The sequence below is a fragment of the Rhizoctonia solani genome, chromosome 1, assembly GCF_016906535.1.
Source record: "Rhizoctonia solani chromosome 1, complete sequence".
NCBI lineage: Eukaryota > Fungi > Basidiomycota > Agaricomycetes > Cantharellales > Ceratobasidiaceae > Rhizoctonia > Rhizoctonia solani.
This window is the reverse complement of record NC_057370.1, coordinates 1,285,960-1,313,903: the sequence shown is the minus strand read 5'-3', so window position 1 is coordinate 1,313,903 and position 27,944 is coordinate 1,285,960. Positions and strand designations below refer to the sequence as shown.

General features: G+C 51.4%; 11 protein-coding genes across 11 annotated transcripts; 3 read left to right on the top strand and 8 right to left on the bottom strand.

Annotated features, from left to right (window-relative positions):
* Positions 1-39: 39 nt before the first annotated feature.
* RhiXN_03914 (Serine/threonine-protein kinase) lies at positions 40-5,101 on the bottom strand (the record flags this gene model as incomplete). The annotated part of the gene is made up of 14 exons (XM_043323731.1): positions 40-354; positions 403-587; positions 637-750; positions 804-885; positions 937-991; positions 1,053-1,279; positions 1,345-1,672; positions 1,731-1,941; positions 2,609-3,200; positions 3,266-3,319; positions 3,376-3,996; positions 4,092-4,161; positions 4,216-4,347; positions 4,398-5,101. 14 exons carry the CDS (start codon positions 5,099-5,101, stop codon positions 40-42), a joined length of 3,690 nt encoding a protein of 1,229 aa, XP_043176150.1.
* Positions 5,102-5,373: 272 nt separating this feature from the next.
* RhiXN_03913 (uncharacterized protein) lies at positions 5,374-5,975 on the bottom strand (the record flags this gene model as incomplete). Its single annotated transcript, XM_043323730.1, has 3 exons — positions 5,374-5,492; positions 5,541-5,613; positions 5,664-5,975. The coding sequence occupies 3 exons, from the start codon at positions 5,973-5,975 to the stop codon at positions 5,374-5,376; spliced, it is 504 nt and encodes a 167-aa protein (XP_043176149.1).
* A 161-nt stretch (positions 5,976-6,136) lies between these two features.
* On the top strand, positions 6,137-7,399 carry RhiXN_03912 (26S proteasome non-ATPase regulatory subunit 14; the record flags this gene model as incomplete). The annotated part of the gene is made up of 6 exons (XM_043323729.1): positions 6,137-6,222; positions 6,276-6,315; positions 6,378-6,567; positions 6,602-6,732; positions 6,805-7,149; positions 7,211-7,399. 6 exons carry the CDS (start codon positions 6,137-6,139, stop codon positions 7,397-7,399), a joined length of 981 nt encoding a protein of 326 aa, XP_043176148.1.
* Positions 7,400-7,579: 180 nt separating this feature from the next.
* On the bottom strand, positions 7,580-8,902 carry RhiXN_03911 (carbohydrate esterase family 10 protein; the record flags this gene model as incomplete). The annotated part of the gene is made up of 5 exons (XM_043323728.1): positions 7,580-7,751; positions 7,783-8,121; positions 8,172-8,344; positions 8,404-8,666; positions 8,716-8,902. The coding sequence occupies 5 exons, from the start codon at positions 8,900-8,902 to the stop codon at positions 7,580-7,582; spliced, it is 1,134 nt and encodes a 377-aa protein (XP_043176147.1).
* A 1,429-nt stretch (positions 8,903-10,331) lies between these two features.
* Positions 10,332-11,478, bottom strand: RhiXN_03910 (alpha/beta hydrolase family protein; the record flags this gene model as incomplete). Its single annotated transcript, XM_043323727.1, has 3 exons — positions 10,332-11,096; positions 11,149-11,411; positions 11,475-11,478. 3 exons carry the CDS (start codon positions 11,476-11,478, stop codon positions 10,332-10,334), a joined length of 1,032 nt encoding a protein of 343 aa, XP_043176146.1.
* A 2,151-nt stretch (positions 11,479-13,629) lies between these two features.
* Positions 13,630-15,654, bottom strand: RhiXN_03909 (uncharacterized protein; the record flags this gene model as incomplete). Its single annotated transcript, XM_043323726.1, has 6 exons — positions 13,630-14,118; positions 14,168-14,602; positions 14,654-14,809; positions 14,861-15,305; positions 15,353-15,514; positions 15,590-15,654. The coding sequence occupies 6 exons, from the start codon at positions 15,652-15,654 to the stop codon at positions 13,630-13,632; spliced, it is 1,752 nt and encodes a 583-aa protein (XP_043176145.1).
* Positions 15,655-15,974: 320 nt separating this feature from the next.
* Positions 15,975-21,126, bottom strand: RhiXN_03908 (protein kinase response regulator receiver domain-containing protein; the record flags this gene model as incomplete). Its single annotated transcript, XM_043323725.1, has 8 exons — positions 15,975-16,252; positions 16,307-16,841; positions 16,906-17,592; positions 17,647-18,232; positions 18,292-18,422; positions 18,476-18,814; positions 18,889-20,404; positions 20,459-21,126. 8 exons carry the CDS (start codon positions 21,124-21,126, stop codon positions 15,975-15,977), a joined length of 4,740 nt encoding a protein of 1,579 aa, XP_043176144.1.
* A 67-nt stretch (positions 21,127-21,193) lies between these two features.
* On the bottom strand, positions 21,194-22,108 carry RhiXN_03907 (protein kinase response regulator receiver domain-containing protein; the record flags this gene model as incomplete). Its single annotated transcript, XM_043323724.1, has 3 exons — positions 21,194-21,519; positions 21,573-21,994; positions 22,080-22,108. The coding sequence occupies 3 exons, from the start codon at positions 22,106-22,108 to the stop codon at positions 21,194-21,196; spliced, it is 777 nt and encodes a 258-aa protein (XP_043176143.1).
* A 217-nt stretch (positions 22,109-22,325) lies between these two features.
* RhiXN_03906 (ribosomal protein S18) lies at positions 22,326-23,051 on the top strand (the record flags this gene model as incomplete). Its single annotated transcript, XM_043323723.1, has 2 exons — positions 22,326-22,486; positions 22,562-23,051. The coding sequence occupies 2 exons, from the start codon at positions 22,326-22,328 to the stop codon at positions 23,049-23,051; spliced, it is 651 nt and encodes a 216-aa protein (XP_043176142.1).
* A 992-nt stretch (positions 23,052-24,043) lies between these two features.
* RhiXN_03905 (CorA-like magnesium transporter protein) lies at positions 24,044-26,418 on the bottom strand (the record flags this gene model as incomplete). Its single annotated transcript, XM_043323722.1, has 13 exons — positions 24,044-24,182; positions 24,244-24,292; positions 24,346-24,436; positions 24,488-24,554; positions 24,609-24,700; positions 24,765-24,865; positions 24,921-25,022; positions 25,072-25,206; positions 25,259-25,602; positions 25,660-25,803; positions 25,863-25,954; positions 26,010-26,117; positions 26,173-26,418. The coding sequence occupies 13 exons, from the start codon at positions 26,416-26,418 to the stop codon at positions 24,044-24,046; spliced, it is 1,710 nt and encodes a 569-aa protein (XP_043176141.1).
* A 191-nt stretch (positions 26,419-26,609) lies between these two features.
* Positions 26,610-27,641, top strand: RhiXN_03904 (CsbD domain-containing protein; the record flags this gene model as incomplete). The annotated part of the gene is made up of 4 exons (XM_043323721.1): positions 26,610-26,819; positions 27,244-27,358; positions 27,412-27,535; positions 27,590-27,641. The coding sequence occupies 4 exons, from the start codon at positions 26,610-26,612 to the stop codon at positions 27,639-27,641; spliced, it is 501 nt and encodes a 166-aa protein (XP_043176140.1).
* Positions 27,642-27,944: the final 303 nt, after the last annotated feature.

Here is a 27,944-nt window from a genome sequence, read left to right as displayed (position 1 = left end):
ATATGCAAAATGAAACAAACCAATTCAAGGCGAAGAAAATTATTTTCGAAGAGTGACAGTAAAGTTGTGCCTGCAGCTTGGGCATTTCACGGGTTGTTCCTTGGCTTTTTTCCTCGCTGTTTTGCGCTCAGTGTCGCTATCCGGTACTTCCTGAACAGGCTCATCGCGGGCTCGCTTTTTCCCAGTGACCGGTTTCTCTTCGTTGGAGAAGGAAGTTGCGCGGGTGTCGTCGGATAGGTACTGATTCAAAGGCGAGTCTACACCGTCAATTTCAGCGCCATCCAGCTCGATATCGCTGTAGCCGTAGTCACTATCATCGTCCTGAGCCTCGATTTTGACTAGAGGCGAGTCGACCTATACACTATTAAATCACTAGACTCGCCCATACTACAAGCGACTCACTGCCGTAATCTTGGGACTACCAGTGACGGACACCAAGGGTTTCTTCTGTAGATTGATGCACTCGAGTTCCCAGTCCTTGGCAGGTGGGACGTGAGGGTTAGTGGCAGCAGCTCGCGCCATCAAGTCGGCCGCATTATTGCCAGCGTCATTTTGGTGCCCGCGGACGTGAACGAGCTCCACCCGGTCTAGAAATAATCGTGAGAAACAGACCGTGACTATGGTCAACGAGCTCACCTCCGCGCCGAGCCATGAGGGCGTCCATGTACTTGATCATCGAATAGTTCATGGCCGGCTTATTACTCGAGTTCATCCCGCCTCTCTTTTTCCAACCAGGAAGCCACCCAAGGCCTAAAAAGACGGCCATAAGCCAGGGGCGACGCATATATGATATCATCACTCACTCTCAATAGTGTACTTGGAGTCAGTGTAAATGACCAAATGCTTCGCACCCTCATCGACAATCTCAAGTGCTCGAATCACTCCCTACACATAACTTAGCAACCATAAATTCTAGCGGGTTTAATAACGACTCACATAGATCTCGCCAACATTGTTCGTCTGCTTTCCAGGTGCACGAGCGGCCTCGTTTCTAAAAGTACGTACCTATGAGATGGAATTCCTAAACAAAACGTCAAGAAAAACACTCTCACCTTGGGTCATCCGGTCCAAAGTACACAGCATATGCAGCAGCCGCGTTCTCCCTACCATTGCTCAAACACGAACCGTCGGTCCAACTTCGATTTTGCCCTGTTGGAGGAAGCTGATGTGCTCGCATTTCGAGCGGTATTGATGGATGTGGATTTATTGCTACCAACAGGCGTAGGCGTACCACGATAAGAGACGCAAACTTGCCTCCGTTTGATTTGGTAGCTGTTGGCTTGGAACAGACTAGACTTGTTGGTGCCGGATGACTACTCCCGGCCGCGCTACTGCCGTTGTAACCTGTCTACTCGACCCAGCGCTCCCACCCGACACAAGACTCGTGCTCGGTCCACTCTGCGCACTCGCACTCGCACTCATCGAAACCACATTGGGCTTGAGACTATCAGATCTCAGACTCGAGCTCGGTCCAGCAAGCGGGGCGCTCAACGACAACGTTCTCGACAACGACGAGGACGAGGATGAAGACGAAGACGACGCGCCCGGCTGAACGGGCACAGCTCCGCGAGGTACCTTTCCCGTCTTGGAAAACTCATCCGCGTGAGCCTTGTTCATAAACGCCTTGTAGACCGCATCCGGATAACCTTGGACGTTTTTCATAAGGCTCTGACTTGAAAGGGGTATATTAGAACAAGAGCAATAAAAAAATACAGTGGGGGAAGACGTACTATGTCGGCTCGATACACTGTCGTTTCCCCTTGTGGACTCCGAAAAAGACTTGTCCGGGATAGTCCCCGTTATGCCGATCGGACATGACACGGTTCGGGGTGGCAAGGCTATAGTAGCTGGAAAAGTTCCGGGCACTGCGGTAGTTTGTCAAGAATGCTCCCGCCAGGCTTGCACTCTTTGGCCTGACGATTCGAAATAAAGCCGCCGCAGCTAAACGCAGAGTGCCCAGCCTCTCCGCCAGGACGAGGTCGACACTGTTAGGTGTGATATGTGAGAAGGAGGGGGCCGGGAGTAAAAAGGAACAGCCTCGAGGGTTTGGCGCCCAAATTATATACTCCCTCAACGGGCGATCCTCGAGAAAAGAGTCAAAATTAGGGAAATGATGAGATATACGGGGAATCCCGTATGGTAAGCTTCGTCCCGTTTTTGGATTTGGGGGTTTGGGTTTGGGGTGTCGCTGTGCTCGTGGTGTTTGTCTGCTTTGAGTTGGGTCTCAGTTACTAAGCGCCGGCTCCAAATGAATTGATACCCCACTTGCTCTTTGCACGAACAGAATCCAGTTTAAACTTTTCTTGGGTTGGTATTTCACGTACTATATCTGGCCAACGAATTCACGCCCTCGCAAGGTCCGAATCATTCACAGCTACCCCAACTCACGCCTCCGATCCAGGGGGTTATCAAGAACCATTTGATTGTAATCATACATAATATGTAAAACGTTTCATCATGATCGCAGTCGACCTACGACGTGTACAAATTGAATGCGAGCGACAGCGATTTAACTATTGACACAGTCCATGGGCAAAAAGCCAAAGCAAGGAAAAAAAAAGGGAGGAGAAAGGGAGGAACCTACGTGGTGGCATTCAACAGCACTTACAATCCATCCTCTCCCTTTTTCGTCCGCTTCGCCCCGCTATACCGTCCTGCAGGACTCTCGTCCTCCCATTCGCTATCCGTCCCAGCATCGTCTCCGTCTTCTCCTCGTCCTCTTCTTCTACGTCCTCGTCAAAGTCTTTCCCCAGGACTCCGGCGGCGGCAGCAACCACGCTTTCGCCGGAATATGTAAACCCTCTAAAGTTCTCCTGGATCGACTTGGTCAACGGGCTACCCCTCTCTCGCTGGGCCTTTTTATTCGCAGCGTCCTTGTTCGTGATTTCCATCCCCTTGACCCCCGTTCGGCCCATTGAAACTCGGTCGGCCATTATGAGCACCACGGAAGCGACCCACTGGTCCGACGGGTCATCTTCATCCATCAACGCGTCGACTCCGGTCTCTTTCAAATCCGCACTCGTAAACTCGGGATCAAAGCAGGCCGTTGATTCATCCGACTCGACAGACGGCTTGAACGGCGGGGGGACTTGTTTCTGAGCGAGCGCGACCCAGTCGATATTTTTGAAGAATGGGTGCTCTTTGAGTTCTTCCGCATCGCGGTGTGCACCCAGACGGTGCTTCGGGTTTCGGTTGAGTAGCTTTCGGGCGTGATAGCTGTTAGAACCCGGATTTCACGAGTCGGAATTGGGTAGGAGGGACTCACCCCTTTAACAAATTGTTTCCCGTCCTCACCGATTACACCCCTCGGGAACCTAATCTTGCCGAAGCAGATGTTCTTGTACATCTGTTGGGTATCTTCGGCGTAAAACGGACTCCAGCCGCAGCACATCTCGAACAAGAGGACGCCCAGACTCCAGAAATCGACGAGTTTGGAATAACCGTGGTCGTCGAGGAGGACTTCTGGGGCGAGATACTCGGTGGTTCCGCAGAAGTGTTGGTGAGCTGGCCGCTCGGGAGATCCGGTTTGGACAGGCCGAAATCGCACAGGGCGACATGGCCCGTTGCATCGAGAAGGATGTTCTCGGGCTTTAGGTCCCGGTAGACGATATCGTACTTGTGCAGATGCTCCAGCGCCAGGACAAGCTCAGCAATGTAAAATCGTGCGCGCTCTTCAGAGAAGCGCGTCTCACGCTGGAGATGCCAAAATAGCTCGCCTCCCGATTTGAAATCAGTGACGAGGTAGAGCTCGGTATCGGTCTGAAAGGAGAACTTGAGGCCGACGAGGAAGGGCGATTCGAGCGAGCGCTGGAGGATCTTGCGTTCACCAATGGTGTGTGCGACCTCTTTCTTGGCGACAATTTCCTTTTTGGAAAGGACTTTCATGGCATAGATGCGTTTGGTATCTTTTTTCCTGACTTGGAAGACACGGCCGAATGTACCGCGACCGATGAGCTTCAAAAACTCGAAATCGCGCGGGGTGAGGGCGCGTCGAGTCTGTTCAATGGGTGTAAAGCCGAGAATAGGCGGGCGGTGAAGAGACATGAGTTGTGAGGGAGCGTGAATAGGAGAGAGGGGAGCGATGTGCTCACCTGGAACTGCTCATATGTAATCTGGACTCGTATCTCGCCTGTTACGGGTTCCGATTCTCTGGGTCGTAGCCTGTGGAAAGCGGTTAGAATGTGCAATATCGGGAGGTGGAGCGGCGGGACAGACTTGATCCACTGATCAACCGTGTGCTCGTGTTTGAGGACCGGCTTCATCTCGAGCATGCCGAGAAAGGCTTCGTCTTCTTCTTGTCTGTCATAGACTGTAAAGGTTATTGTTGTATTTTCCTGAGTGACGTCGCTGCGGAGCGATGAGCAAAAGAGTAGCGTAAATTGAGATGACCGACTTACAACGCGACCTCGTGCTTCCATACGGGGTTGTGTGTGGACATGGTGCCAAGACCGTTTGAAGATCCGGAGGCGACGGAAGATGCGGATGTGTTGGCAGCGAGTACACGGGCCAGTCCGCTCCCTGCGGCGGCGGCGGCAGCAGCAGCAGCGGTGACATTGACGGCCGAGTTGACGCGGGAAAGGACAGCTGGGACACCGCGGACGGGGGCATCGGACTCGGCGATAGGATCACGGCTGACAAACTCGCTCTGTTCGAACTGCACAACGACATAGGGCCGTGCGCGCGCAGAGGATACGTTGAGCCCCCGGGCGGCAATGAGCTTGACATGGAGCTGTCCCCTGGAGGATGCACCCGCGGCCTGGGCGTCCTTTTCCTTGATCGACGGCGTATGCGAGTGGTTCCGGCGCAGTGGAGGTGCGGATTTCAGCTTGAATTCCGGCGGATTGAGCGATAGCTGTGTAGTCGGTGCCGCGGCTGGGAGTCCCAGAGAGGGTGTGGCCAATGGGGTGGTATCGTGGTTGTTGTCCTGGGTCTTGAGCAGATGGTGCATTACGGTCGGCGTGCGCGGGGCTGTGCTCGCCATCGGGGTCGGGTTCAGGTTGGTGAGCGAGGCCTCGAATGGATTCGGGCTCTTGCGATCGCTTGCCCGGGGCGTGAGCTGCCCGTCAGCAGCCGATGGTCCAGACGGCCAGAGCTTCAGCATGTGGCTTCCAATCAAATGAATGCGATCGATATGTGAGATACCCTGTTCAGGCACACCTAATAAAACACTGCAACAACAACGAAAAAAAGAAAATACAGGTCCGACTCTTACGCCGGGTCAAACCAGGTGGTGCGCGAAAAGCAAAGCTCTCTCTGGTCGCTCACTCTCCTAAATGCCCTAGCCGCACGGCTCCATATCCGTCTGATGTCACCACTGGCCAATCATATTCCTCTTTGTTATTCAGCGGTGGAGCCTCGCGGCATCCCTATCGATCATGACTGATCCTCTGCTTCCTCCAGCCACTCCCGCCCCCGACGCGCCCCATACATCACGCCTCCACCTAGCATTCCTAATCCGACTACCTGTCCCCACACCGGTCGGGGCAGCCGGTCTGCAATCGGTCTAGTTAGATACATGCATTAACGCATCTTGTACTTACATCCCGCAAGCACCAGCCCAGCACTCCCCACACCCGCACCATCTCCCGTCCCTGTGCAATCCACTCCCCAGTCCTACCCCCAATCTTGTCCCCAAGCACCACCGATCCCTGCTCCAACCCGACCCACAGTGCCCCAAACCCTGCCATCTTCAACCCAACCGCTCCGCCTCCCTTCAATGCCCCCCACATCACCCGATAGTTCTTGGTCTTTTTGTAGAAATACCATCCTTGCAGCGTCGTAGGTCTCCGGTGTGCGTTCTCAGCCAAGAACCGCAACGACGCTTGACGTGCTCCGCGCGTAAGCCCGAGGATGAGCCCGGTGGTAAAGCATACCCCTGGCACAAGGTAGTACCGAGCAGGAACGTTGATTCGGATCTTTCCCGTCTCGGCATTTCGCTCGAATACGAACGCATCGGACGAGAGTGTGCTCGTCATTCCTATTTTATTCTTATTTTTTCTTCTTCCCGAATGTAAATAACTTATCGAGATGAATGCGAATGATCTGCGGCCAGAGTCACGTGTGGACAAGAGTTAAGCGCCAAGAGTGTGGAGGTGACGCGTCTCTCTCTGCCTTTCTGTAACTTTACCCTCTAAAGATGGATTACGAACGTATGCTCGCGTCTGCTGCGTCCCGACAAGGCGGCCATGGCGCTGGAGGCGGAGACCAACCGATGCCTGACAAGTATGCTCTCTCCCTTGCCTCTGATTCCTTTTGCCTAACTCGGTCACAATTAGCGGCGAAGTCATCCACATTTCGTCCCTTGCACTACTCAAAGTCAGTCCCACATACGCGCAGACGCCCCAGCACCAATGGCTTAACCCTTTCCTGAAAACCAGATGCTCAAACACGGCCGTGCCGGTGTACCGATGGAAGTCATGGGCCTCATGCTCGGCGAATTCGTAGACGACTATACGGTCCAGGTCATCGACGTCTTTGCCATGCCCCAGAGCGGAACAAGCGTCACCGTCGAATCCGTCGACCACGTATTCCAAACGAAGATGGTCGAAATGTTGAAGCAGACGGAAGGTGCGTCTCCCCCTAGATTTCTCATTGATCCTAGTCTTGGTGGTTGTGCGCTACAAGTGGGCTTATGCGTTGGGTTATGCTAGGCCGGAGATGGTTGTAGGATGGTACCACTCTCATCCTGGCTTTGGATGCTGGCTATCCAGCGTGGACATCAACACACAAAGTGTACGATCCCACCACTTTTTTATTTTCTAACCTCGACCAAACTCAACTCCACCTTTTTATATACCTCGACAGTCATTCGAACGGCTGAACGCTCGCTCGGTAGCAGTCGTCATCGACCCCATTCAATCAGTCAAGGGCAAAGTCGTCATCGACGCCTTCCGACTCATCAACCCGCACTCGGTCGTCCTGGGCCAAGAACCGCGCCAGACGACGTCCAACATTGGGCACATCAACAAGCCGAGCATCCAGAGTCTCATCCACGGCCTGAACAGACACTATTATTCTATCGCGGTCGATTACCGAAAGACGGAGCTGGAGCAGGCCATGTTGATGAATCTGCACAAGCGTAACTGGACGGAAGGGTTGAAGTTGAAAGATTTCGGAGGGCTGAGTCGGGAGAATGAGGGTGCTGTCAAGGTGAGTCTGACTTGCGCACATTGGTTCTAGTGGGTGTCCGGTTTAACTGGCGGTACCCTAGTCGATGCTCAAGTTGAGCGAGGCGTATACCAAGTCGGTGGAAGAAGAGTCGACGCTTACTCCCGAACAACTCGCCACACGACATGTTGGGAAGCAGGATCCTAAACGACACTTGGAAGACGCGGTCGAAAAAGCCATGGGCACCCAGGTTGTGCAGAGTCTAGGAACGATGTTGTTGGCAGAGTTGTAGATCATTGCAATGGTGTAAACTTTTATTTTATTTTTGAAAACACCGACTGTATGCGTGAAATCAGATCTAGTCATGGGCTTTTATAGTCAACTTTCTGCAAGGGACCAAGCTAGACGGTAGCAACTATTACTGGGTGTATGCGCCATACACAGGGGCTTCAGATGCATATAATGAACCAAACTACAAGTTCTGAATCCAATCCACAATCTTCTTGAACGTTTCACTTCGCTCAGGCTCCCACTGGGGAAAAGCGACAAAATCATGAACAGCATCAACAACTTCATCGTAAACCACTTCGCAGTCCTTCTTCATCCGGGTCTGGAGAACTCGGATCTCCTGAATGAGCGCCTCGCTTCTCCACTTACATATAAGTAGGCGGGAACCCCTTGAACAGCCCATCCGTCGTTAAATTCAACGATCCGGGAGAGATGTACGGGCTTCGAGTAGCATCTTCGGCCGACATGGGCCCAGCAAGCGCACGAGCCGCGTACCCATGTTGAGACACAACCGTCCCCCTTTTATCCACGAGTCGAAGATAGTCGGTCTTGGCGTTCACGACGCCCGGCGAGTCGTCCGTCAAGGTAGCAAAGTACGTCCCGACAGGATCGGCCCACGGAGAAATCGCGATCAACCCTCCAGGCATGCCTAGATCTAGACCCGACTCGTGATCACGCGAGTCTCTGAGATACCGAACTAGCGCGAGCGCGAGGTTCCCGCCCGCGCTGTCCCCGCCCACGATCACGTTCTGAGGCTTGAACCCGAGCGTGCGCACGAGGTAGACGTACCCGCGAGCGCGTCCAGGAGGGCCGATGGGAAGGGCGCGGCGGTTGGGTACGGGTGGGTGGTAGATAGGCGATAGTCGATTGAGAGAACACGTGAGATTCCATGTGCGAGGTATCCGCGGGGGATGTTGGCCGTCAAGTCCTCGGGGTGAGCCGTCCCTGCCTTGGGTTATTGTTCAGTCTGTTTTGTCTAGTGTATGATGTATAGTTGGCGAAGCTTACTATGTATCCTCCGCCATGGAGATTGAGAATGATCTTTTCCCCATCTCGCGCCAGGTCTTGCGTCGAGTTCCACCTTCCAAAACCATACGCAGGGATGCATACAGACTGAGCTCCACATACTTGTGCTAGTCGCTTGACCTCACCGACGATGAGCTCGTCAGGCACACCATCGACCCAAATGAAGTGGGCATCTAAACAGTCCTTGGCTACGACCTCTTTTGTGTGGTCTCGCCCACCATTGATTCCAGTCTTTTCCGATATATCTAAATACTATAAATAACTACCAAAAGCCATGGCATAAGTTTGGCTTACAGGTTACCTCCCGAAGCGCACTCAGTATCAGCACTTTTTTCAGCGTCCACGAGGGCCGCAGCTTGTTAATTCCTAAAAGGTATGATACCACCTGAAACGGTATCTTTGCAATGATCACGATACGCTTATAGAGCATATACAGAGACCCAAAAGGTTTTATGTGAAGTATTCTGGTAAGAGGATCCATGGTGGGAGGGTGTAGACCTGTAGATAAAAACGAAAGGTTTTCATACGCTAACTGTAATTCCTCAACAGGAAACTGAGAGAACTGAAAGCCATTCGCCTGTAGCTTAGGAACTCGGGTCCCACCACGTTTTTGAGTACCGAGACTTGCAATATTACTAACCTCTGAATTTGCATTGGGCTGAATATATTCGTGTTACCCCCGACCCCCCATGAATCCTGATTCTGGCTCGAGCTCCCGCTCGCGAAATTTAGCCCGGTAGTAGAGGTATAGACCAAGTACGATTTCCAATTGCGTATTATGGGCTCTACAATGAACCTGTGTATATTCTAGTGCATGGCCTGCGTATGTGTGGCCATTTATCAATCATCTGGACCACTTGGAGCAGGTTTCAAGACGTTAGATTGTTTATCTCCGGTTGATATTACACAAAAGCGTGCATAGATCATAGTAAGTTATAAACTTACAACTATGGGATGTTCAATGTCATTGCTGGAGTTCAAAAATCACGATGTAACAGTGTTTGCATACAGTTTGTTTTGAGGCTTAATAACGTTATATCTCAAACAGATCGAGCTGAAGCTTTATTATTATTATAAACACATTGAGTACATGCGTGACTCGGTGTAAATAGATAGACCACGGTTGGTTAAGAAATAAAATGAAAGGTATGAAAAATGGGCGTCCATGCTTACAGGCACTTATAAAATGTACCGAGCATAAGTAAGAGCTATTAGTAGGGGTATTGGCGTCGATTATTAGCCTCAAAGGGTGGATAGTCTGGCACTCTATGCGTATTTCGCCAAAAACTCTTGGGTGAACCACAGGCCCTAGTACGGCTTCTTGATTCGACACTGGCTAGTATTGAGACCAAAAGTGCACATGCTAGCGCCTACGCGCGGGTATAGTCCGCCGATTTTGTTATGTAGCCGAATAGTTATATATGAATATCCTCTTCACAAAAACACTAGTTAGATGTGCACACAACACTCGTGGAATGCGTGAAATTGCATCTAATAGGTTTAAGCCACACAAGATAGATATTCCATGGTTCTGATTAGCAAGCACGACTTGTGACACGATCCAGATGAATAAATGCGCTATCAGTTGGAGATGAAAAGATAAGCCCAATGAAACATGGCTGTTTGAGGCCGAAGTTTAGGTTGAGAAGTGAGAATAAATGTTCAGAAAACGGCAAGCTGGGGTAGAAGGCAGCTATATTGATGGGGTGGGCCACTCTTTGGTCTGCGGATGTTAAATAGTCGTATGCAGTAGAAATATATATTTACTAGTCGTACAAAATGGCTAACTCGCCCCAATTGGGGATGTCGATTGTAGGCTACTGGCCGCACCTTAAATTTGTGAATAGACTTGAAGGCTAGGTCGACCTGAGAAGTATTTCATTCCACTGCACGGCATATACCTAATCCTACTACAATGCTTTGACCCAATTCATGGTTTCTCTTAGCACCTCACTTCTCTCAGGCTCCCAAACCGTAAAAGCAACGAAATCGTGCACCGCATCGGGAACTTCACGATAAACCACAGCGCCCGTGGGCATATCCCCTTTCATCCGCGAGTGGAGCAACCGGATTTGTTCCACAAGTACTTCTGCGTCTCCACTGATTATATAGCTTGGTGGGAAATCACTGAACAACCCATTTTCTGCTAAACGTAATGACGCTGGAGAAATGTATGGGCTGTGCCCTGCATCCTTCACGGACATAGGCCCGATAAGCGCGCGGAGGGAATAAAAATACCGAGCATTGGGATCGGTTTTCGCATCTGGGAGCTTGATATAATCGGACTTGGCGTTCAGTACGGCAGGAGAATTGTCTGTAAGTGTACCGGTGTACGTTCCTGTAGGATCGACCCATGGAGATATCAATATCAATCCTCCGGGAATTCCAAGTCCCAGTTCAGCCGAGTCCCGTAAGTACCTTGCCAACGCAAGGGCTAAATTTCCACCAGCACTATCTCCACTGACGATGACATTCTGGGGCTTGAATCCGAGCGTACGTGTGAGGTAGATGTACCCTGCCAGTGCATCCAGAAGAGCTGTCGGGAAAGGAGCAACAACTGGGTATGGATTTGTAGCAGAGAGACGATAATCGACTGAGAGCACACGCGAAATGCCATAAGTGAGATATCCACGCGGGATGTTAGCCGTCGGATCCTCTGGGTGGGCGGTTCCTGCCTGTAAATTACGTTCGATCCTATTGGCTTTCGTTTAGACCAAGAGTACTCACTATGTATGCCCCACCATGAAGATTGAGAATAACCTTTTCACCATCTCGTGCGAGATCTCGTTCAGACTCCCATTTTCCGAATCCATAGGCAGGAATACGCACGGACCGGGCCCCGCACGCTCGTGCGAGTCGTTCGACCTCCCCCACAATCAGGTTAGGAGGGACAGGATCAACCCAAATAAAGCGAGCGTCCAGACAATCCTTGGCAATGACCTCTTTTGTGTGGTCCCGTCCGCGGGTTTGACCCGTTTTTGAAGGCGCGTCTGTACATTAAATAACAAGTGAGGAAATGATAGCTGAGTCATGACATGGAGCATATACCTAACACATCCCGAATAGCGTTCGATAGCAATAACTTTTTAGCGACCAGGACGGGCGTGGCTTATTGATTCCTGCAAAGTAGAGAGCAGTCCAAAAGGGTATCTTGAGCACAACCAGTATGCGTCTATAAAGAAGGTACAGGAATCCGAAAGGTTGAGTGTGCAGCAGTTTTGTGAGTGGATCCATGTGAGGAGATATCCGCTAGTTAGAGGATGAGAGGCGGGTATAAAAGGACAGCTCTGGTAGTTTCGGTATCTTCATTACGGGAGCAATTACGGGTTCGATCGTTCTTCAGAATTCCGAGGCCCACCACATCCTTGAGGCTCGGCTTTTCTTCCCGGTTAGCCGGTTTGCGAGGCCTTCTCTTTTTCACTTTATGAATAAGATGACCTACTAAACAATGAGCCTGTAGCCATAAACTTAGTAAAATACATGCACGCAACCCTGGGACAAAATCCTTCGACCCTGCGGTTTAGAGCATGCATCGCGCAACAAATAATGTGACGCAATTACATATGTACTCACGGGTTTCCTGGTCGTTATATATGTACATAGAAATCAATCAACCTGTTTTGTTGTCGTACAATTGGCACAGCGTAGGTTGTTAACTTACCCTCACACCAGGACTAGGGTATATGCGCCTGAGCCCCTCGAATATTCATAATGCGACCTGTACCTCTTTTTGTCAGTTTGCTCTGGTTGCCAAGTTGGGGAACAGTTCAAGCCATGCACCATGCACCATACTTTACCGAGACGTCTCATCTCTCCACCCACTCACGGAACGCCTTAATCAATTCAATAAACTCTTAACGCTAGCTGTGTACTTATCATACTTATATTTCCCTATTCGGGGCACTTGTGACTTGCATGCGTATCCCAGCTAAATCACATCAGAGATAGATCATATTCAATTTGCCCGATATTCCTAGTCCTGGACTGGGATTGACACGGAGGTGACGGGTAAGAGTAAGCGCAAAGTTCCAATCAGCACTGATCTCATACAAGATTGCACCATGGGGTCTGGACCCCAATTTAAGAGTGGGATAAAGTTAGCTCACCAGAGTATCGACGGCACAGAACGGAGGTATGGAATATAGATTAGAGACATAAACCCGATAGCCGACTGATGATACACGCAGAATAAAGTGCACATGCTTAAAATGGGCCTGGGATGCGCGGCCGACAACTGGGTGAATGATGCCCATCTACCAAACCTGATAGACTGCACCATGGCTTTGAATTAGTGGCGTTACGTATAATGTAATCATTCACCATGTAGATCCATAACATTTTCATTCTTTTAACCAACCCAGCTCGTTATATCAACACTCTTGCATATATAGGCCGCCGTAGGTATGGGCTTTACACTCGTTGCTCCAGATGGATGTAACGAACAGATACAGGCTCAGCAACCGAATTTGGATACTTCTGAGGGTTAGGGTTTCTTCAGCTTCCATAGAGCTTGAAGTCTGTTTATATAGTGGAAGGTTGTCAAAGCAGGTATCTTGGCTAGGGATAGGATCGGGGCGGATTCGTAGCAGACACGAAGGGGACAGAATGATTGCTGGTGGGCGACTCCGAACAGGTTTATGTGAGTGGTAGCGCAGATCTCGCTGGGAAAACAGCGGAAATCTTCACATAGGTCTCGTATACAGTACACGAAGTTTCGGACCGGATTACGATTGATATCGATAGTGAGTGCTTTGGACTTGCGTTGGCAAACCATACGAGTAGCCACCACCACCGATCACTGATTTGAACCATTTCCCATCATCACTGCCAAGTTCCCATATGAAATAGAAACGAGGTTCCGGATCAAGACCTCTCTTGAGGGGAACTTGGAAATGCTTCGGGCCCGGTAAACTAGTAGAATCCCCAGTCACCAGCAGAAAATCTCGATCACTTATGCGTCAGAATAAAACCATAAACTTCGTTTTTCATCAGGAAAGACCCAGACCCGAAATATTGAAACCTCAAAACACCGAAACCCGCGAAATACAGAGATAGCGTACAACAACATTTTCCCTTGATGCTCCCCAAAAATATCCAAAGCAAACTGATCCTTCGTAAAGCCAAAAAACTAATTTGTCGGCAAATGGGTACCTCTTTGGTGTCTTCTTTGACGCTTCCAAGGTATCCAACAAGTTGAAGAAGTTCACTCTATCCCATATGGCTTTGTTGGCCATATGTGACGTGCTGCACATGCTGCAAATGTGCAACATGAGATGGTTGACCTTGGCCGACCTGCTGAGAATGCCCGACTTGACTGACCGGCCCAACTTGTGCCTGTCCTTGCATCCCGCCCATCTCTCCTGGGTAGTCCACGCCAACTCCCATTCCGGGTACGCCGTCAACTATTCCCATTGTTCCTTCGTCCATAACGGGTTCGCCTTCATCGCCAGAGCTATCACCAAGCTCGTGGAATCCACGCCAGTCGAACGAGCGATCGTCTACCAAACCAAGGCCGGAAAGTGTTTCGGGATTCTGGTTTCGCAGCCAGGCTTTGCTGATCATCCACAAGGGCGTCCCTTTGGGAGGGAGCGGATCGCCGGCCTTGGGGCCTCCGTCTCTACGCTCGCGCCGAGCTCCACCCCTACGTAGCGCCCTGTCCCGACCATTGTTTTCTTCTTCATCAAGGCATTGGTAGAACTAGGAACCAAATCAGTAAGAACAAAGGAAACAAAGTAAGCTATCGCACATTCTGGGCCCGCTGAGAGCGCCATGAGAACCCACGAGTCTGGAAGTCTTTCTTTCCGTCTGTGTCGTCCTCGGACGATTCAGAAGACATGACTTCAGGTATCAGCGCCGGCTCAAAGGTAGTATGTGTAAACTGGTGCAAGTTGGCGCGAGCGGCCATCCGATGGTTTAATTTCTGGAAATGAATTATTAGATTGAGATTGAATTGAATGTCGATGGTACTTGCCGACTTCTTCCGATTGTGGCGGCGCGTACGTTTAGCTTTGGCCTCGACTTTTGTCTCTAGACCGGGTTCGCCGCATTGGATGCGCCATTTACCACGTAGCGTAGTAAACGCCTGATCAAAACATGCGTCCAGAAGAGGAGCGGCAAAGTCGGCTGTCGGAACGAGTGGGTACAAATGGCGGGATCGTTGAAGGTCTTCGATAACGATTTGCTAAACAACTGATAAGATCCAAGCGCAAGACGGTCACATGGGCACACTCACTTTCATGCGGCCATTGTGCGGAGAACTCTTCGGGGTTTTTTCCCAAACAAAACGGATAACCCCTTCAGGGGCAGGCTGATCTTCCACATGCGAGGGGGGCAGAGCTTCGTGCGGATTAAGACCCATGAGGCGGAGTATGTGGGCGCGCATAGCAGACTAGACCGGTTTGAGAATGTAATTGCCATACATTTACTATACATGACGTACCGGGATGCTCCCCACCGGGTTCTTCTTCCTCGCAAGCGCATGTACACGTTCCTCGTCCATAGGGGCGATTGATGGCTCGGGCAACTGGGGCATCATCTGGTTGTTCATGTTCACACTCATATTCATCATACTATCGTCCCCCTCGGAGTCATTTGGTTGGTATTGTTTCAGGCGCTTAAATGAACGAGGCTGGCGGGCCGAGCTCGGTGTTGATTGGCCAGGCTGCTGAGACTGTTGTTGTTGTTGCTGTTGCTGCTGCTGCTGCTGCTGTTGTTGTTGAGCTGGGGGAGTCACAGAGAACTGCTGTGCAGGAGGCTGCGCCTGGGCAAAATACATGGCACCAGGCGGGGGTATACCCGCAGCATATGCTGGAGCCTGGGGCTGTGGATACGGCTGAGTAGGGTACCCTCGCAGACTGTCTATCTGCTGCTGCATTGCGGCCAGCCTGTACTGAGGTAAGCGAATATCGGATGGGAAGCGATGAGGACAGACCTGATGTCGACCGACTGTTGGTGCAGAGCTTGCTTCTGGAGAGTATCAGCCTCCCATTGCTGCCGACGCTTATTCTCTTGATCATGTTGCTCAGACTGGCGGTGCACAGCCTTGAGCAGCTCTGCAATGGCCTTGGTGGTCGGTTCTGCATTGGGGGGCACTCTGGTGCAAGGTTCGACCAAACAGAATTAATCAGATTTTAATCAAGAAAGAAAATCGCAAAACGAATTTGCGCACTCAAAGTAACGCGTCGTCGTGGACGCTACCGCGTTCCCGCTCGATGCCGCCTTATTTCTCGACATGGCCATGCAGGTTTCTCTCAAGGAAAACGAGACTTCGGATACAATTCCCCGGCTGCTTTTCTTCCGCACTTCATCCGGCGTCTTCTTTCCGGCAACAGAAATACACGTACATTATATGCAACAAAACAATCTTGTGGCTTCAATGCGAGTGATGCGCGAACGAAACGATATAGGACATGAGAGAGGAGATTGAAAAAAAGGGGGGGGAAAGGGGGGGAGGGAGAAGAAACAAACAAGCAAAAAGATCATGGCACAGCGTAAAGCGAACGCAGTTAATCATATACACATACAACCCATCCCTAACTCAAATAAATGCAATCTCAAGAAGGCTTGGTGGAAGACAGCTTTCCTTTGGCTCCATCGTGTGAAGTCTTGAACCCGAGAGCCTTCATAGTGTTCAACAAGTCGGTCTTGGATAGCGGTTTGGGCAACGCCGCAGCAAAGATGCCTTGCGATAACGCACCCTCGTAGCCATTGTAAGCGCTTACAGCTACGATCGGCACGTTTGAGTTCTTGTTCTTGGTCTGTTTGATCAACCGCGCGGCCACCTCCCCATCCACACTGGGCATCTGATAGTCCATAAGTATGCAATCAAATTCTAGTTCATCGCATTAGCGACCGCCACTACCCATGCATATATACTACCACTCACTGATATCGCCCATTGCTACACTGATGGCTTCTGACCCGTCAGCGACAACGACACACCGGCACCCCATACGCGTCAAGAGTGTCTCCAGAACCTTGCTCGAGATCGGATTGTCCTCTGCAATCAGTACCACCAGGCCGCGATCCGACTGCGGTGCCGACTGCGTAGGAACAGGAACCGGTGGAGCCGGAGGAGGCATTTTGGGCACGACGCTCGCTGGACGGGACTGGACTGGAGAAATCGCTCTGGGCTCGCCTGTCCATTGTTCTTCGGGAGGTTGCTGAGGCAATGTCGCATTCATATCCTGGCTCGATATAGACGACGTTCTTAACCGGCTGGGCATCGAGTTTCGTCTGACCCCGTCACTATCAAGGTGGCTCGACTTGAAGCGCTCCACTGCTCCAAACTCGGACGGACGTCGTACATGTCCACTCATGCTGCTGGCCGGAGTCGATGGTTGTATGCTTCCGCGAGATGGGGATGACGCGATCGACGAAGTCGACGTGGAAGGTGATGGAGGATTCGTCGAACCGCTCTGCTAAAATAAACCGACAGCCAAAATGAATATTTTAAATTTAGCACTCTGGATTTACCCGACTTACAGCAACTCGAGACTCTAAATTGAGAGGTTTCTTGATCTTCTGCGAGACACTTCGGCGCCTATTGTGTTGCTGCTGCTGTTGCGGTGTCGGATCCGACAGCGTATATGTCATCGGTGCCATCTGGTCTGTTCGCATCTTCCGGATCACATCGTCGTTGGCCTGTTTGAGGACGGGCAAATTCTTATAGCTGAAAGCTCCAAATTCGTCGTCGGGCGGCTGCGAAATGGATCCCTCCTTGGATATCGGGATCGGACGGGCAATAGACGGGCCAGCGCCCCCACTAGGAGTAACAGGCTGGTCTTCAGGAGTGTCAGTAGTTTGAGGCTCGTCGTCTTGGAAGATCTGCGGGAGCGCTCCACGCGCGTCAAAGTAATCGGTTGACTCTGGGTCCGTCACTTGTGGCACAAACTGGGCTTCAGTAGTCGTGACCTTGTCCCACTCGATGCCCGTGAACCATGGATGCGACTTGACCTCGTCCGCGCCATTATATCCCAGGCGGTGAGTAATCTCGGTTGTCATGAGACGCTCCATAATGGCTCGTGCCTCGGGCGAGTATTCAATGTCTTCCTCTTCTTCGTGCCAATCAATTCGGCGAGAAATAATGTTGTCAAAGACTTCTTGCGGCGTTGATGCATGGAACGGTGGGAACCCATACAAGAACTCGTACGTAATGACACCCAGCGCCCACTGCATACACTATATCAACCTCCACACAACTCTGCTCAATATGCCAAAACTCACCCAATCAACGTTGGTATCGTCGTTCCCGATGCCCAGAATGGTTTCTGGCGCAAGATAATCCGGCGTCCCAACAAACTTTTGCTGCTCATTGGCAGGGGGAGTACCTCCACCTCCGCTTGCAGGCACGGTCGTCCTCAAATCAAGCGTCATATCAGTTGCAAACGATTGCATCGGACTATCCGCAGGACGCGGGGGGCGGCGCCAGGGCAGCCAACCGGACACACTTTCAGAGCCACTCGACTCGCTGATATCATCTGGGAACATCAACGGACCAAGTCCGGGTGTTCCAAGGCCTGGAGTTCCACTTGAGCCACCTAGTCCATGGGATGAAAAGTACGATATAGGCGCACCCTGCTCGGGCGAAATAATCGGCGAAATCAGATACGGCGAATCCACAGATGTTGGCCGTGAGCTTGGACTGTTACGCGGTTTGTCTCCTCTGAAAGGTCTATCTGAAGAGATCGAGTGAGTATGGCGGGCGCTTTCCCGGGTCTGGCGACCAAGCAATCCGATTCGGCTCAGTCCAAAGTCAGTCAGCTTGAGGTGTCCATGCTGGTCAATCAGTAGGTTGTCCGGTTTCAAATCACTGGACACAAGCATTTTTTCTTTAGCCATGCCCACAAAATATTGATTGTTGGCACCCACCGATGCACAACGCCCTTGGCATGCAAATACTCCAACCCAAGCGTCACCTCGGCGATATACGCCCTCGCCCACTCCTCGGGGAGCGCACCAAGAGTCTTGATCAACGACGCACAGTCTCCGCCGTTCAGATACTCCATCACGAGATACAGTTCTCCTTGCTCTGGAACGTAAAGTACAGCTTGACCACAAACGGAGACTCGGACTGTTTCATCAAAATCATGCGCTCGGCCTTGACGTTTGTGATCTGATTCTTAGCAATCATATCCGCCTTTTTGAGAACCTTGATCGCAAAGTAGTCTCCGGTCGTTTTCTTCTTTGCCAAAAAGACGGAACCGAACGCGCCCTTGCTGATGGGTTTGATAATCTCAAAGTCTTTGATCGTCGACGGGGTGGGACGGGGGGCGACGGTTGTGCTATAAGGCAGACGAGGCGAGAGCGGGCCGTCCTTGGAGCCGGCGACAGGGCTGGCAACAATTGGCTGAATGGTGGACATCCGTCGGGTCTTTCTGGCCGTCTGCCCGTCCTGGGGGCGACCGACGGGGACATGGGAGGGGTCACGAGCAAAGATACATTTTGAACCGAACGGCGCGTTCGTACGGTTTGGGGACTCAATTCGCTCGAGGGATTCAAAGACATATGTTCCGGGGTAGATGCCGCAACAATCGGCGCGGCCGTAGCGAGCGGGGACGATACTGAAGAAGGGGTAGAAGAACGGGTGATAAGCATCCCATGGTGAAGCGTTTGCGGTACAATCATCGCAGGCGGACGGGGCGCAGGAGTAGCAATGGGTATGGGCTCTGTAGCAGTTGCATTCGAAGCGGTACTGGAAGCAGGCTCAGTCGACGGAGTCTCTGGCTCAGTGCTCTCAGCTGGAGTAGGAGATGAGGCCATGGGCGTAGGCTCAGACGGGGCATCCCGACCAAACGCATACTCGGACGTCGTACTCGATACATCCTCGCTCTCGCGCACCTGCTCGACCGTTCTCTCTTCCTCCGTCTCTTCACCTTCTTCACCCTCTGCCTCTCCCCCAGATTCTGGCTCCTCGCCCTCGGGCAACGGCTCCAACGGCTCCATCTCGGCTCTCTCCATCTCGACCCGCTCCTCCCACTCCATGCGCACCTTTTCCGCATACCGAATCGTGTTCGTCAACCGGTTCACGCTATCAACCTTGTGCCGAATCACCGCATACACGTCGTTTCCGAGACGGTTCAAACCTGGATCATCCGTATGAGGCTTGGTCCACTTTTGCACAATCTCAATCTTGCGTTCCGAGGGGGGAGACATTAATCTCTGGCGCTCAATCGGGATATCATGTTGATCTTCACGTAAAGCAGGGATAGTGATTTCTTGCGCAATTTGCAAAATATCGTCGAGCAGTTGGAGCGTTTGGTGCTGTTGCTTCCTCAACGAACCGCGCTGCAAGCGATTCGACAACTGAGTCGCATGTCCGTGCGGTCTCATACCTTGCTGTGCAGGCATACCAAGTAGAGGCGAAGGCGAAGGATTCACGAGCGATACGCCGCGATACTCTGGGACCGTAACAGGCGATGCCCGGTCCAAAGACGTCGTCAACCCCCGAATCGTAGTACGCAAGTCCGAAATCGTGTCATTGTGCTCTCCGATCTCAGCCTCGAGTCGATGCAACTCATGGCAGGTCTCGTTGTGTTTTTCAAAGAACCAATCCGGAATCTGGCACTCGCATATCCGACAGAGCACGGGCGCATGCGAAAACGGACGTGGGAGCAGGCCTAGACGCGAGTCCGTGCTTGCGCGGCGGAGAGTAACGAGTGGGCGCTGTTGAGGAACTTCGGTCATTGCCGGCGTAAGCTCGAGTTCTGGGACGTCGTCGACTTCGGCTTCCCCAACCGGTTTGAGGACCCACATCGTGTGGCTTGGTTCACCCGAGAAGCGATCGAGCATAAGCATACCCTTGCCCTCGAATTGCTGGTACACGGGCTCGGGCGTGCTGGACTCGACGCGCATTTGGAACACCACCTCGATAGTATGAGAGTCATCTTCACGTAGTTGACGCGTAGATTTGACAAATACATCCGCATCCTCGGGGGCAAGTAATCGGGTGATCGCAGTGCCAATCACGTCTTCGGGGTTGGACCTGTACCTCGCGCGATCAACGCCATGTCAGTCACACGACATATATATCACGTACCCAATGATTTCCGACCAGGAGCGATTTGTCCAAAGAAGCTCCTCTCCATCCAAGGCCAGTTCCAAAACGATCGTCATGATCTGCGCTTCCTCAGCCCGAATACGCAATGTCTCGGTTTCTTGAACGGTTTCCTGGGCGTTCTCAGCCTCGGTTTGGGCTTGAATTTGGGCAGACTCTGTTTGCTCAGGCTCGGTCGAATTAGGTCGAACTTCGGGCGCCAATAGGGTCGAATTCTCGGGAAGACCTTCAGACGTGACCTCTCCGGAAAGCGCGCCAGCCGTGTCGAGCGGTGTGCCGTTCTTGGTACCCGAGCTTGAAGTACGGGACAGCGGGGACCTGACCTCTGGCAGTTCACGCGCCGAACTGAGGTTAGCGCTCGCCGGTTGAGAGCTGGGCTTCATGACAAAGACCATGGGCTCCATCTCGCTCTCGTCATCGTCGTCAAAGTTCCAAAATTGCTTCTCGGCCTCCCACCATTCGACGACACGACTGAGACCTGCAACAGCGAGAAGGAGTTGGACATACCAGCCTCGGCCATGCCAGTCCGGATGCTCGTCCCAGGCGCGACCGATTGTCTGGACCTTTTGCACGATTTCAGTGCATGTCTTTGGCTGAGATGTGAGCTGGGCAATGGACATGTCGACAACGTCTGTAGCAATTGCGGTCATTTCATGGAGAGTGGACATGAACGGATTGACTGTTTCCTCAAAGTCCATCATGCGGGAGAGACGGCGGCTATTGGTCCGGTGCGGGGCGAAGATGAGACGGTCTGGGCATCGTGTGGGGCCGGAGGAAGAGGAGAACGCGAACGGGAATTCGAGCGGGAGTTTGACGAAGATTTGATAGGCAGAGATCCAGGATGGGGTCGGCTACGCGAGAGACGGCGAGCCAAGGGAGGTTGCTGCCAGTTGGGAGCAGGGGTGGGGCCATATGCTGGCGGGTATGGGGATCGCTCGATTTGCGAGATGGACTGGCATCGCCGTAGGAAGATGTAGATGCGATAGATCGGGGAGGAAGACCGAGCGGGCGACGGAAGGAATTGGGGCTGGACGAGGTAGAGACTACATGGGGGATGAGATATAATGTGAAATAAATCAGTAAATTGATGACATACCTTGGCGGCTACGGTAGTCGACCTCGTGATCGTCGTCTGATTCATCGTCGTCGTCGTCGGTCATGGCGTTGGTGAGGACGCCGGGGTTGAGGTCATGGAGATAGGACTCATAGTCGGGCTCGGACGGTTCTCGTAATCGCTCCTCGACATATGTGGTAATAGAATGGATGACCTTGGAAAGCTCCTTGTCGCATGTTTCCTTTGCATTAGTCAGTCGGCGCCGAATATGTCGTTTGATAAACGGCATGGATATCTGGTTTGCTGTTGGGTTCGGGGTGGATGCTGCCGTGTTGCTCGGTGTGGGTGGCAGTGATGGCCATTGAGCAAGAGAGTGTGCAGATAGTGCCTTGGGGAGCACCGGCAGCGGCGAGGCACCATCGTCCAAGACTGGGGCACGGCCATCGCGGGGAGTGGGCGCGAACCTAGAGAGTGAATGAATAAATAGAATAAGCCATTAGAAAATTGTAATCGATATTAATCGATACGTGCATTAGACCGGCAGGGGACACGCGGGACGGCGGAGGAGGAGCAGACATCTTGGCCAGACCGCCACAAGGGCTCTGGCGCACTGTGTTCAACGGCTATGTCGTCGTAGATGATTCGGCAACGAATACTTGACGAGTCTGGAGCCAGTCAGTCGTCGTTGCTACTCGACCAATCCACCTTAAGAGCCCCTACCCGCCCCTGAACAAGATCCAATCGCAAATATCAATCCGTTTATTCCTTGCTTGAATTTATTTCACACACACAAAAATGTTCGCCTGCCTCCGCATCTCGCGCGCGCCCCTAACGCATGCCTATCGTGCATTCTCGACTGCTGCTCCACTGCGCAATGCCAACACCACCGACGAGCCGGCCGAGGCTATGCGCAGACTCGCAGATCTTGTCCAGTCAGCCGCCGAAGAGCAAGGCAAGTCACCTCTTGCCACTCAGAATCCCGCTTATTTCTGACGCTCGTTTCTTTTTTATTTGTTTATTTATCTACTTAGACGGAGCCGCCCTCCCAGCAACCCTGTTGGAAAAACCAAAGCTAATACAGCCAAACCAGGTGCACCACCTCTTTCCCAGTGTATCCACTCGATGTACACAACTAACACTCGTGCACTCCCCCAGTTTATAAGCCCCCACGAGTTCACCCGGGAGAACCGCATCACAAAGCCCTACACAAGGCGCAAAGAGCAAACAATGGGCCCCTCGCGAGCACACGCCCAGTCCATCGATGCTTTCCGCAAACTCTCCATCGACCCCTTGGACGAATTCAAGAATCCGCTGTTGCTCAAGCCCTTCGTCACCGACATGGGCAAGATCCACTCGAGGGCCAAGACCGGCTTGACATGGCGTTCTCAGCGGCGCGTTGGCAAGGCCATACGACGCGCCAGAGCCATGGGCTTCGTCCCGCTCTGGAGCTCGCCCGAAGTCTACGACGGGTTCACGATCGTAAGGTCGACGTTGCCCGACTGGACGCGTACTTCGCGATGAGATGATCTGACGCACTCTTTTGAGGTCAATATGATCGGACCTCCCCCCCAGTTTGAGATGAATGTGTGCCTGGTACTAGGTTTCCCTAGTTGTATACTACCCTTATTGCGAACAATCTCCCTGACCATGATTTCTCACCCAGCCAGGGCGCATATCAGACTACTATAACTTCACTTCCCCCCAGCTCCTGATTCCTACCCGGGCTCCGAAGGGCAGTCCTATCTTCCCTCCTCTCGCCCGAACACATGACCCCCGAACGGCCGACTCAGCTGACGTGCTCGTTATCGTCGCGAAATCTCGGGAGACCCGAAACGAATATAGCACGCCGCAAGAGAAGGCTGGAATAGCGCACTAATGAGTAATCGCTCCACTCGTGAGCTGTTCGGGCGACGAAAAGAAGGAAACTTCGATCTGCGTTGGCCATAACGAGCCTAGTTGACGCATACACTTGACTGACGCATACACGTACCCATGCACATCACTATTGCGCGACTCAGGGGTATGCCTTCTCGTATCGGCGCCACTTATCGCGGTCCATCAGCCCGACAGCCTTATAATATAATCTTGTATACACCACCTAGGCCCCATCGCTGCCATCTCAATGTGTGAACTCAACACACAAGATCCCAAACCTCCGTAGTGAACAAAAGCCAATTCACCCACGCTTCATCGCGAGAATTCCACCTCATTTCAACACGCAAGAACCCCCACGGACACTCCCTAAATCGACTCAAAACCCCGGCTCGAGGTTCCTTATCGAAAACGTGCCCGAAACGTTTTCGTTCGAGTTCCCCGTCCGCAGCCACCGCGCATACACGCAAATCGTCAATCGCGTAATACATCAGTCCTATAAAGCATAATAGATACAAACATAGACCCGAGAAAACTAAAATAAGAAAGCAACGTCGCATTCCAAATTTAAATCGTCCAATGCCTTTCCTAACCATTGCACCGTCGTGGAATGGTGTATCCAGGGGGGCTTAGCACCCAATTTATCTCTGTTGCAATTTCTTCGCGTCAAACTGTTTCGTGGCGGCCCGTTTCTTGAGGAAGTGCATGAATCGCCGGACGTCTGGGTATAAGAACGCGCACACGACTACGAACATGACCGGGAATGCAATTTCCCAGAACCTAAGATGCAATGGTATGGGTGAGAGGTTGGTTCCGGGACCGAGCTTGGACGGGGACTTACATGATTTCGGAATTCTTCTTGACCGAATCCATCGTCTCAAAATTCATACCTGATCGTAAACTTTTAGCCATAGCGGCCATATCTATGAAAGAAGCAACACACCGAAATACCCAGTCAGGAATGTGAGCGGGAAGAAGATGACCGTTGCGACTGTCAAGCCACGCATAACCTGATTGGTCTCATAGCTGACAAGCTAAATGAAATATTAGTCAATTATCCAATGATACGTGAGGTGCGCACGCACATTGAACGTATAGTTGATCAAGTTCTCAGCGATTGACGAGAACATGTCGAGCGAACTGATGATGTATCTTGGTTCCCATCATCAGTAAGCGAACTCCGGTTCAGGAAACATAGCCACTCACTCGATGTGATCGTGTACATCCGCGAGATACACCTTGGATTGATGCGACAAGAATCCGGGTGGAGGACTGTCTTCATTATGCACAGTCACAGCCTGGCATTCACTCCCCCAATCAATCAAACCGGACGACAACGGCGACGTAACACGAGAAACGAACCTTTGTCCGATCTGAATCATATCGCCGAAGACCATACACGAGCTGCGAAATAGGTCCCATTGTGCGTTTGTGCAATGTCAAGTCGCCAGATGCAATGTGCACTGCCAGAAGAGCCTTGTGAATACCACCAGGAAAAGGAAAGCAAGGATGACATACAATCGCGTACGGTGTTCATCTTCGGTTTGAGTAAAATGTCACGTTCCATTTTGAGAATTCTGCGGTGGTACTTGTCCGTAATCTTGACGGCTTCATCGACAACTAGAGAGAGGTCAGACCCAACTACATCAACATTCTTACTAGGACTTACTCAAATCAATCAAGCTCTGGAGTAAAAGAGAGGCATCTCCCGAGGACCTAAGTAGCGTATCCCGCAACCGCAAGCGTTCATAGATGGGCACCCCAAATTCCCACCCTGATTCCCGCTGAATCGTGATCAGAGTTCCTAGACGCTCATCAGCTATCGCAAACCAACGATCAAACTCTGCCAATCTCACCATCCCGAAGTAAAAACATAAACACACTCCTCACGTCCACCTCGACTCGACCCGTACCGTGCTTGAGAGCATCAATCGCCTTCATATTCATCTCTTTTTTGCGAGATGCGAGAGCTTCGGCCTCGGTTTCTAAGCCGCGAGTAGCAAGACCGGGTTTATCATCGTAAGGTTCGTCGATTGTGGCCAAGGTCGTAGCACGTGTGGGTGGTGGGCGACTGTAAGAAACAGATCCAATCGCGCTTTCTGGGTCATACGTCTTGGACTGACGGGGGGAGTCCATTGGATCTGATTCTTGAGTCACAGGTGCTGTTTTTTTGGCCGCATTATCTGGCGTAAGCGTATGGCTGATATCGAAGTTTAAGCGTTAGAAAAAATAGTCGATGATAAAGTAAATTACGAACCTCAGAATATGAATGAATAGATGTTGCGGGAAGTAGTCTGCTTTCGAACGAGCGTTTTGGCGCCCGTTGATGACTGTGTCGAGCGAGAGTGGATGCAGATCATAACGGTGGTGGAGTGCTTCTAATACATCCCAGGACAACCCACTGACATTGATCCATCGAACTTTACTCCAAAGGGGGCGCTTTCCTCCACCTTCACCCACCTCGAGCCAGTGGATAATTCGTATTTGTTTTCGAATAATCGGGGATTTACTTTGGTTGGGCCATAATCCCAAACATGAACTTTACATGCCGACTAGTCATATATCACGGTTAGCAAAATGATTAAACTTGAGGACTAGTGTACCCACATTTAAGTGTCCATACATCTCCGGGAGCGAACTGCCTTGGTGGTCTTGACCTCCCATTCCAAAGCCAAGATCCTTGAGAGCGACTTGAGTTCTATGCATCTTTGTGACCTATGTATTCGTGTGTTCAACAACCGTGTAGAGGGTACCCAACAATGACACCCACCAGACGAACTGCCGTTCGGAACTTGTCTATAGGCTTGTCGTTAGGGTTTATCCTCGATGGCTGTTGTACACTAGGAGCCAAAGTTGGCCTACGACGACCTGTTCGTCTAGTTGTGTGCGTCTCTGTCGGTGACCTAGGAGTTGAACCATTGGCATGAGTGTGTGGGGTCGTCATGGAACGAGTGGGTCCTTCCTCGTCGCTGGTCAACGAGTCGTTCTCGTCAGCATCCGAGTTGGACTTGGGCATGATTGCCGAAGGAAAAGCTTCAGTTGGGCTTGTGGGTTAGAGATGGTCCCAGTAGGGTATTGAAAGGCCCGTTACAGACTTGTCTTGGGACACAACAGGATGCACCTGTAGTTGAGAGCAACAGACCTGCAGGGATTTTGCCTCAAGATTTAGGCGCGCTGGACTCCACTTGTGCTAGGCACCCAGGCAGCATGCAAGAAAGGAAGCAGAGGACAGCCTCCATTGATTTGAATAGCATTCTCGACACACGTGTCGCAGTGGCACAAATATCCTTGATAAAGAAACCTAGCCAAAGCAAGACAAGCTCGGTAAAAGCTCCATCAGAAATCATTGAGAATGCCCGAGACGGCGTCTACCGAGCCGTCCTAAATCTTAGCGCCAAGTACTTGGGGTTACAAAAAGTAACCAGAAAAATGCTATGTGCCTCACGTGACTATATCCAATTGTTTTTGTAGCCTCGGGTGCAAGCGCCACAGTCAGGTGATATCCTTTTTCACGTGAAGGTCCCACATGTGAATTTTCGTTTGCCATCTCGCATGACGTAGTCCATGATGTATGTGCAGCCCAGATGGGGCGGCCCGATTGGTTAGCTTCGATTCGGATAGCGACAACACTGGCGTTTGGACCACCTGACTCGGCGGCGAGCACTCCGAAGACGTCATTTTGTTCGTCATTGAGCTCGAAATAATGACGACCGATGTAGCCAAGATGATCATCGGCTAGAGCTATATAAACAGCACTTTATTCTCGTATCCAGCACTCACTCATACTCACTCATACTCACTCACTACCACTCTAACAACTTCTTAACATCATGTCTCTGAGCCCAACAAGACTTCCGGTCAATACCACTCTGTCAAGGGTACTGCCGTCGAGGCCGTCGGTAACCTTACTGGTGCCCAGTCGTGGCAGCAGAGCGGCAAGGAGGAGCACGCCGCTGGTGAGTACCTCCATCAGTTATAATTAAATTATCCTAATATATGCTCTCCTCAGGCGAGGCTGAGCTCAATGCGGCCAAGGCCAAGGGCTACGTTGAGGGTACCGCGGATCGCGTAGAGGGCAAGAAGGACTCCATCGTCGGTGCTGTAACTGGTGACAAGCAACAGCAAGCTCAGGGGTAAGCAGTGCTACCAAACTCTTACGACATTCTTGAACTAACCTCATTTTATAGTAACCTTCAACATGACAAGGGCCAGGCCCAACAGGAGGTTAACAAGCACTAAGATGCTCGATACCTTTTAACGACTCGATAATTTTAGCTGCACTCAATATTATGTATCCTTAATTCCCACATTGTCTTCAATGTAACAATTCGATCAACAAAAGTCTCGTGTGATCACACGAATTTATCTAAGAGTGGCGATTGATATTGGACGTTTCGGGAAACAAGTACAACTCATCAACTAAACGACCAATAAATCATGCATACAAACTCACTGAACGATTTTCTATTCGTTGTAAGCACGTTTTATATCAATTCAAACCCCCTAGGAGACGAACCTACTTTTGAACCTGATTGATAAGGA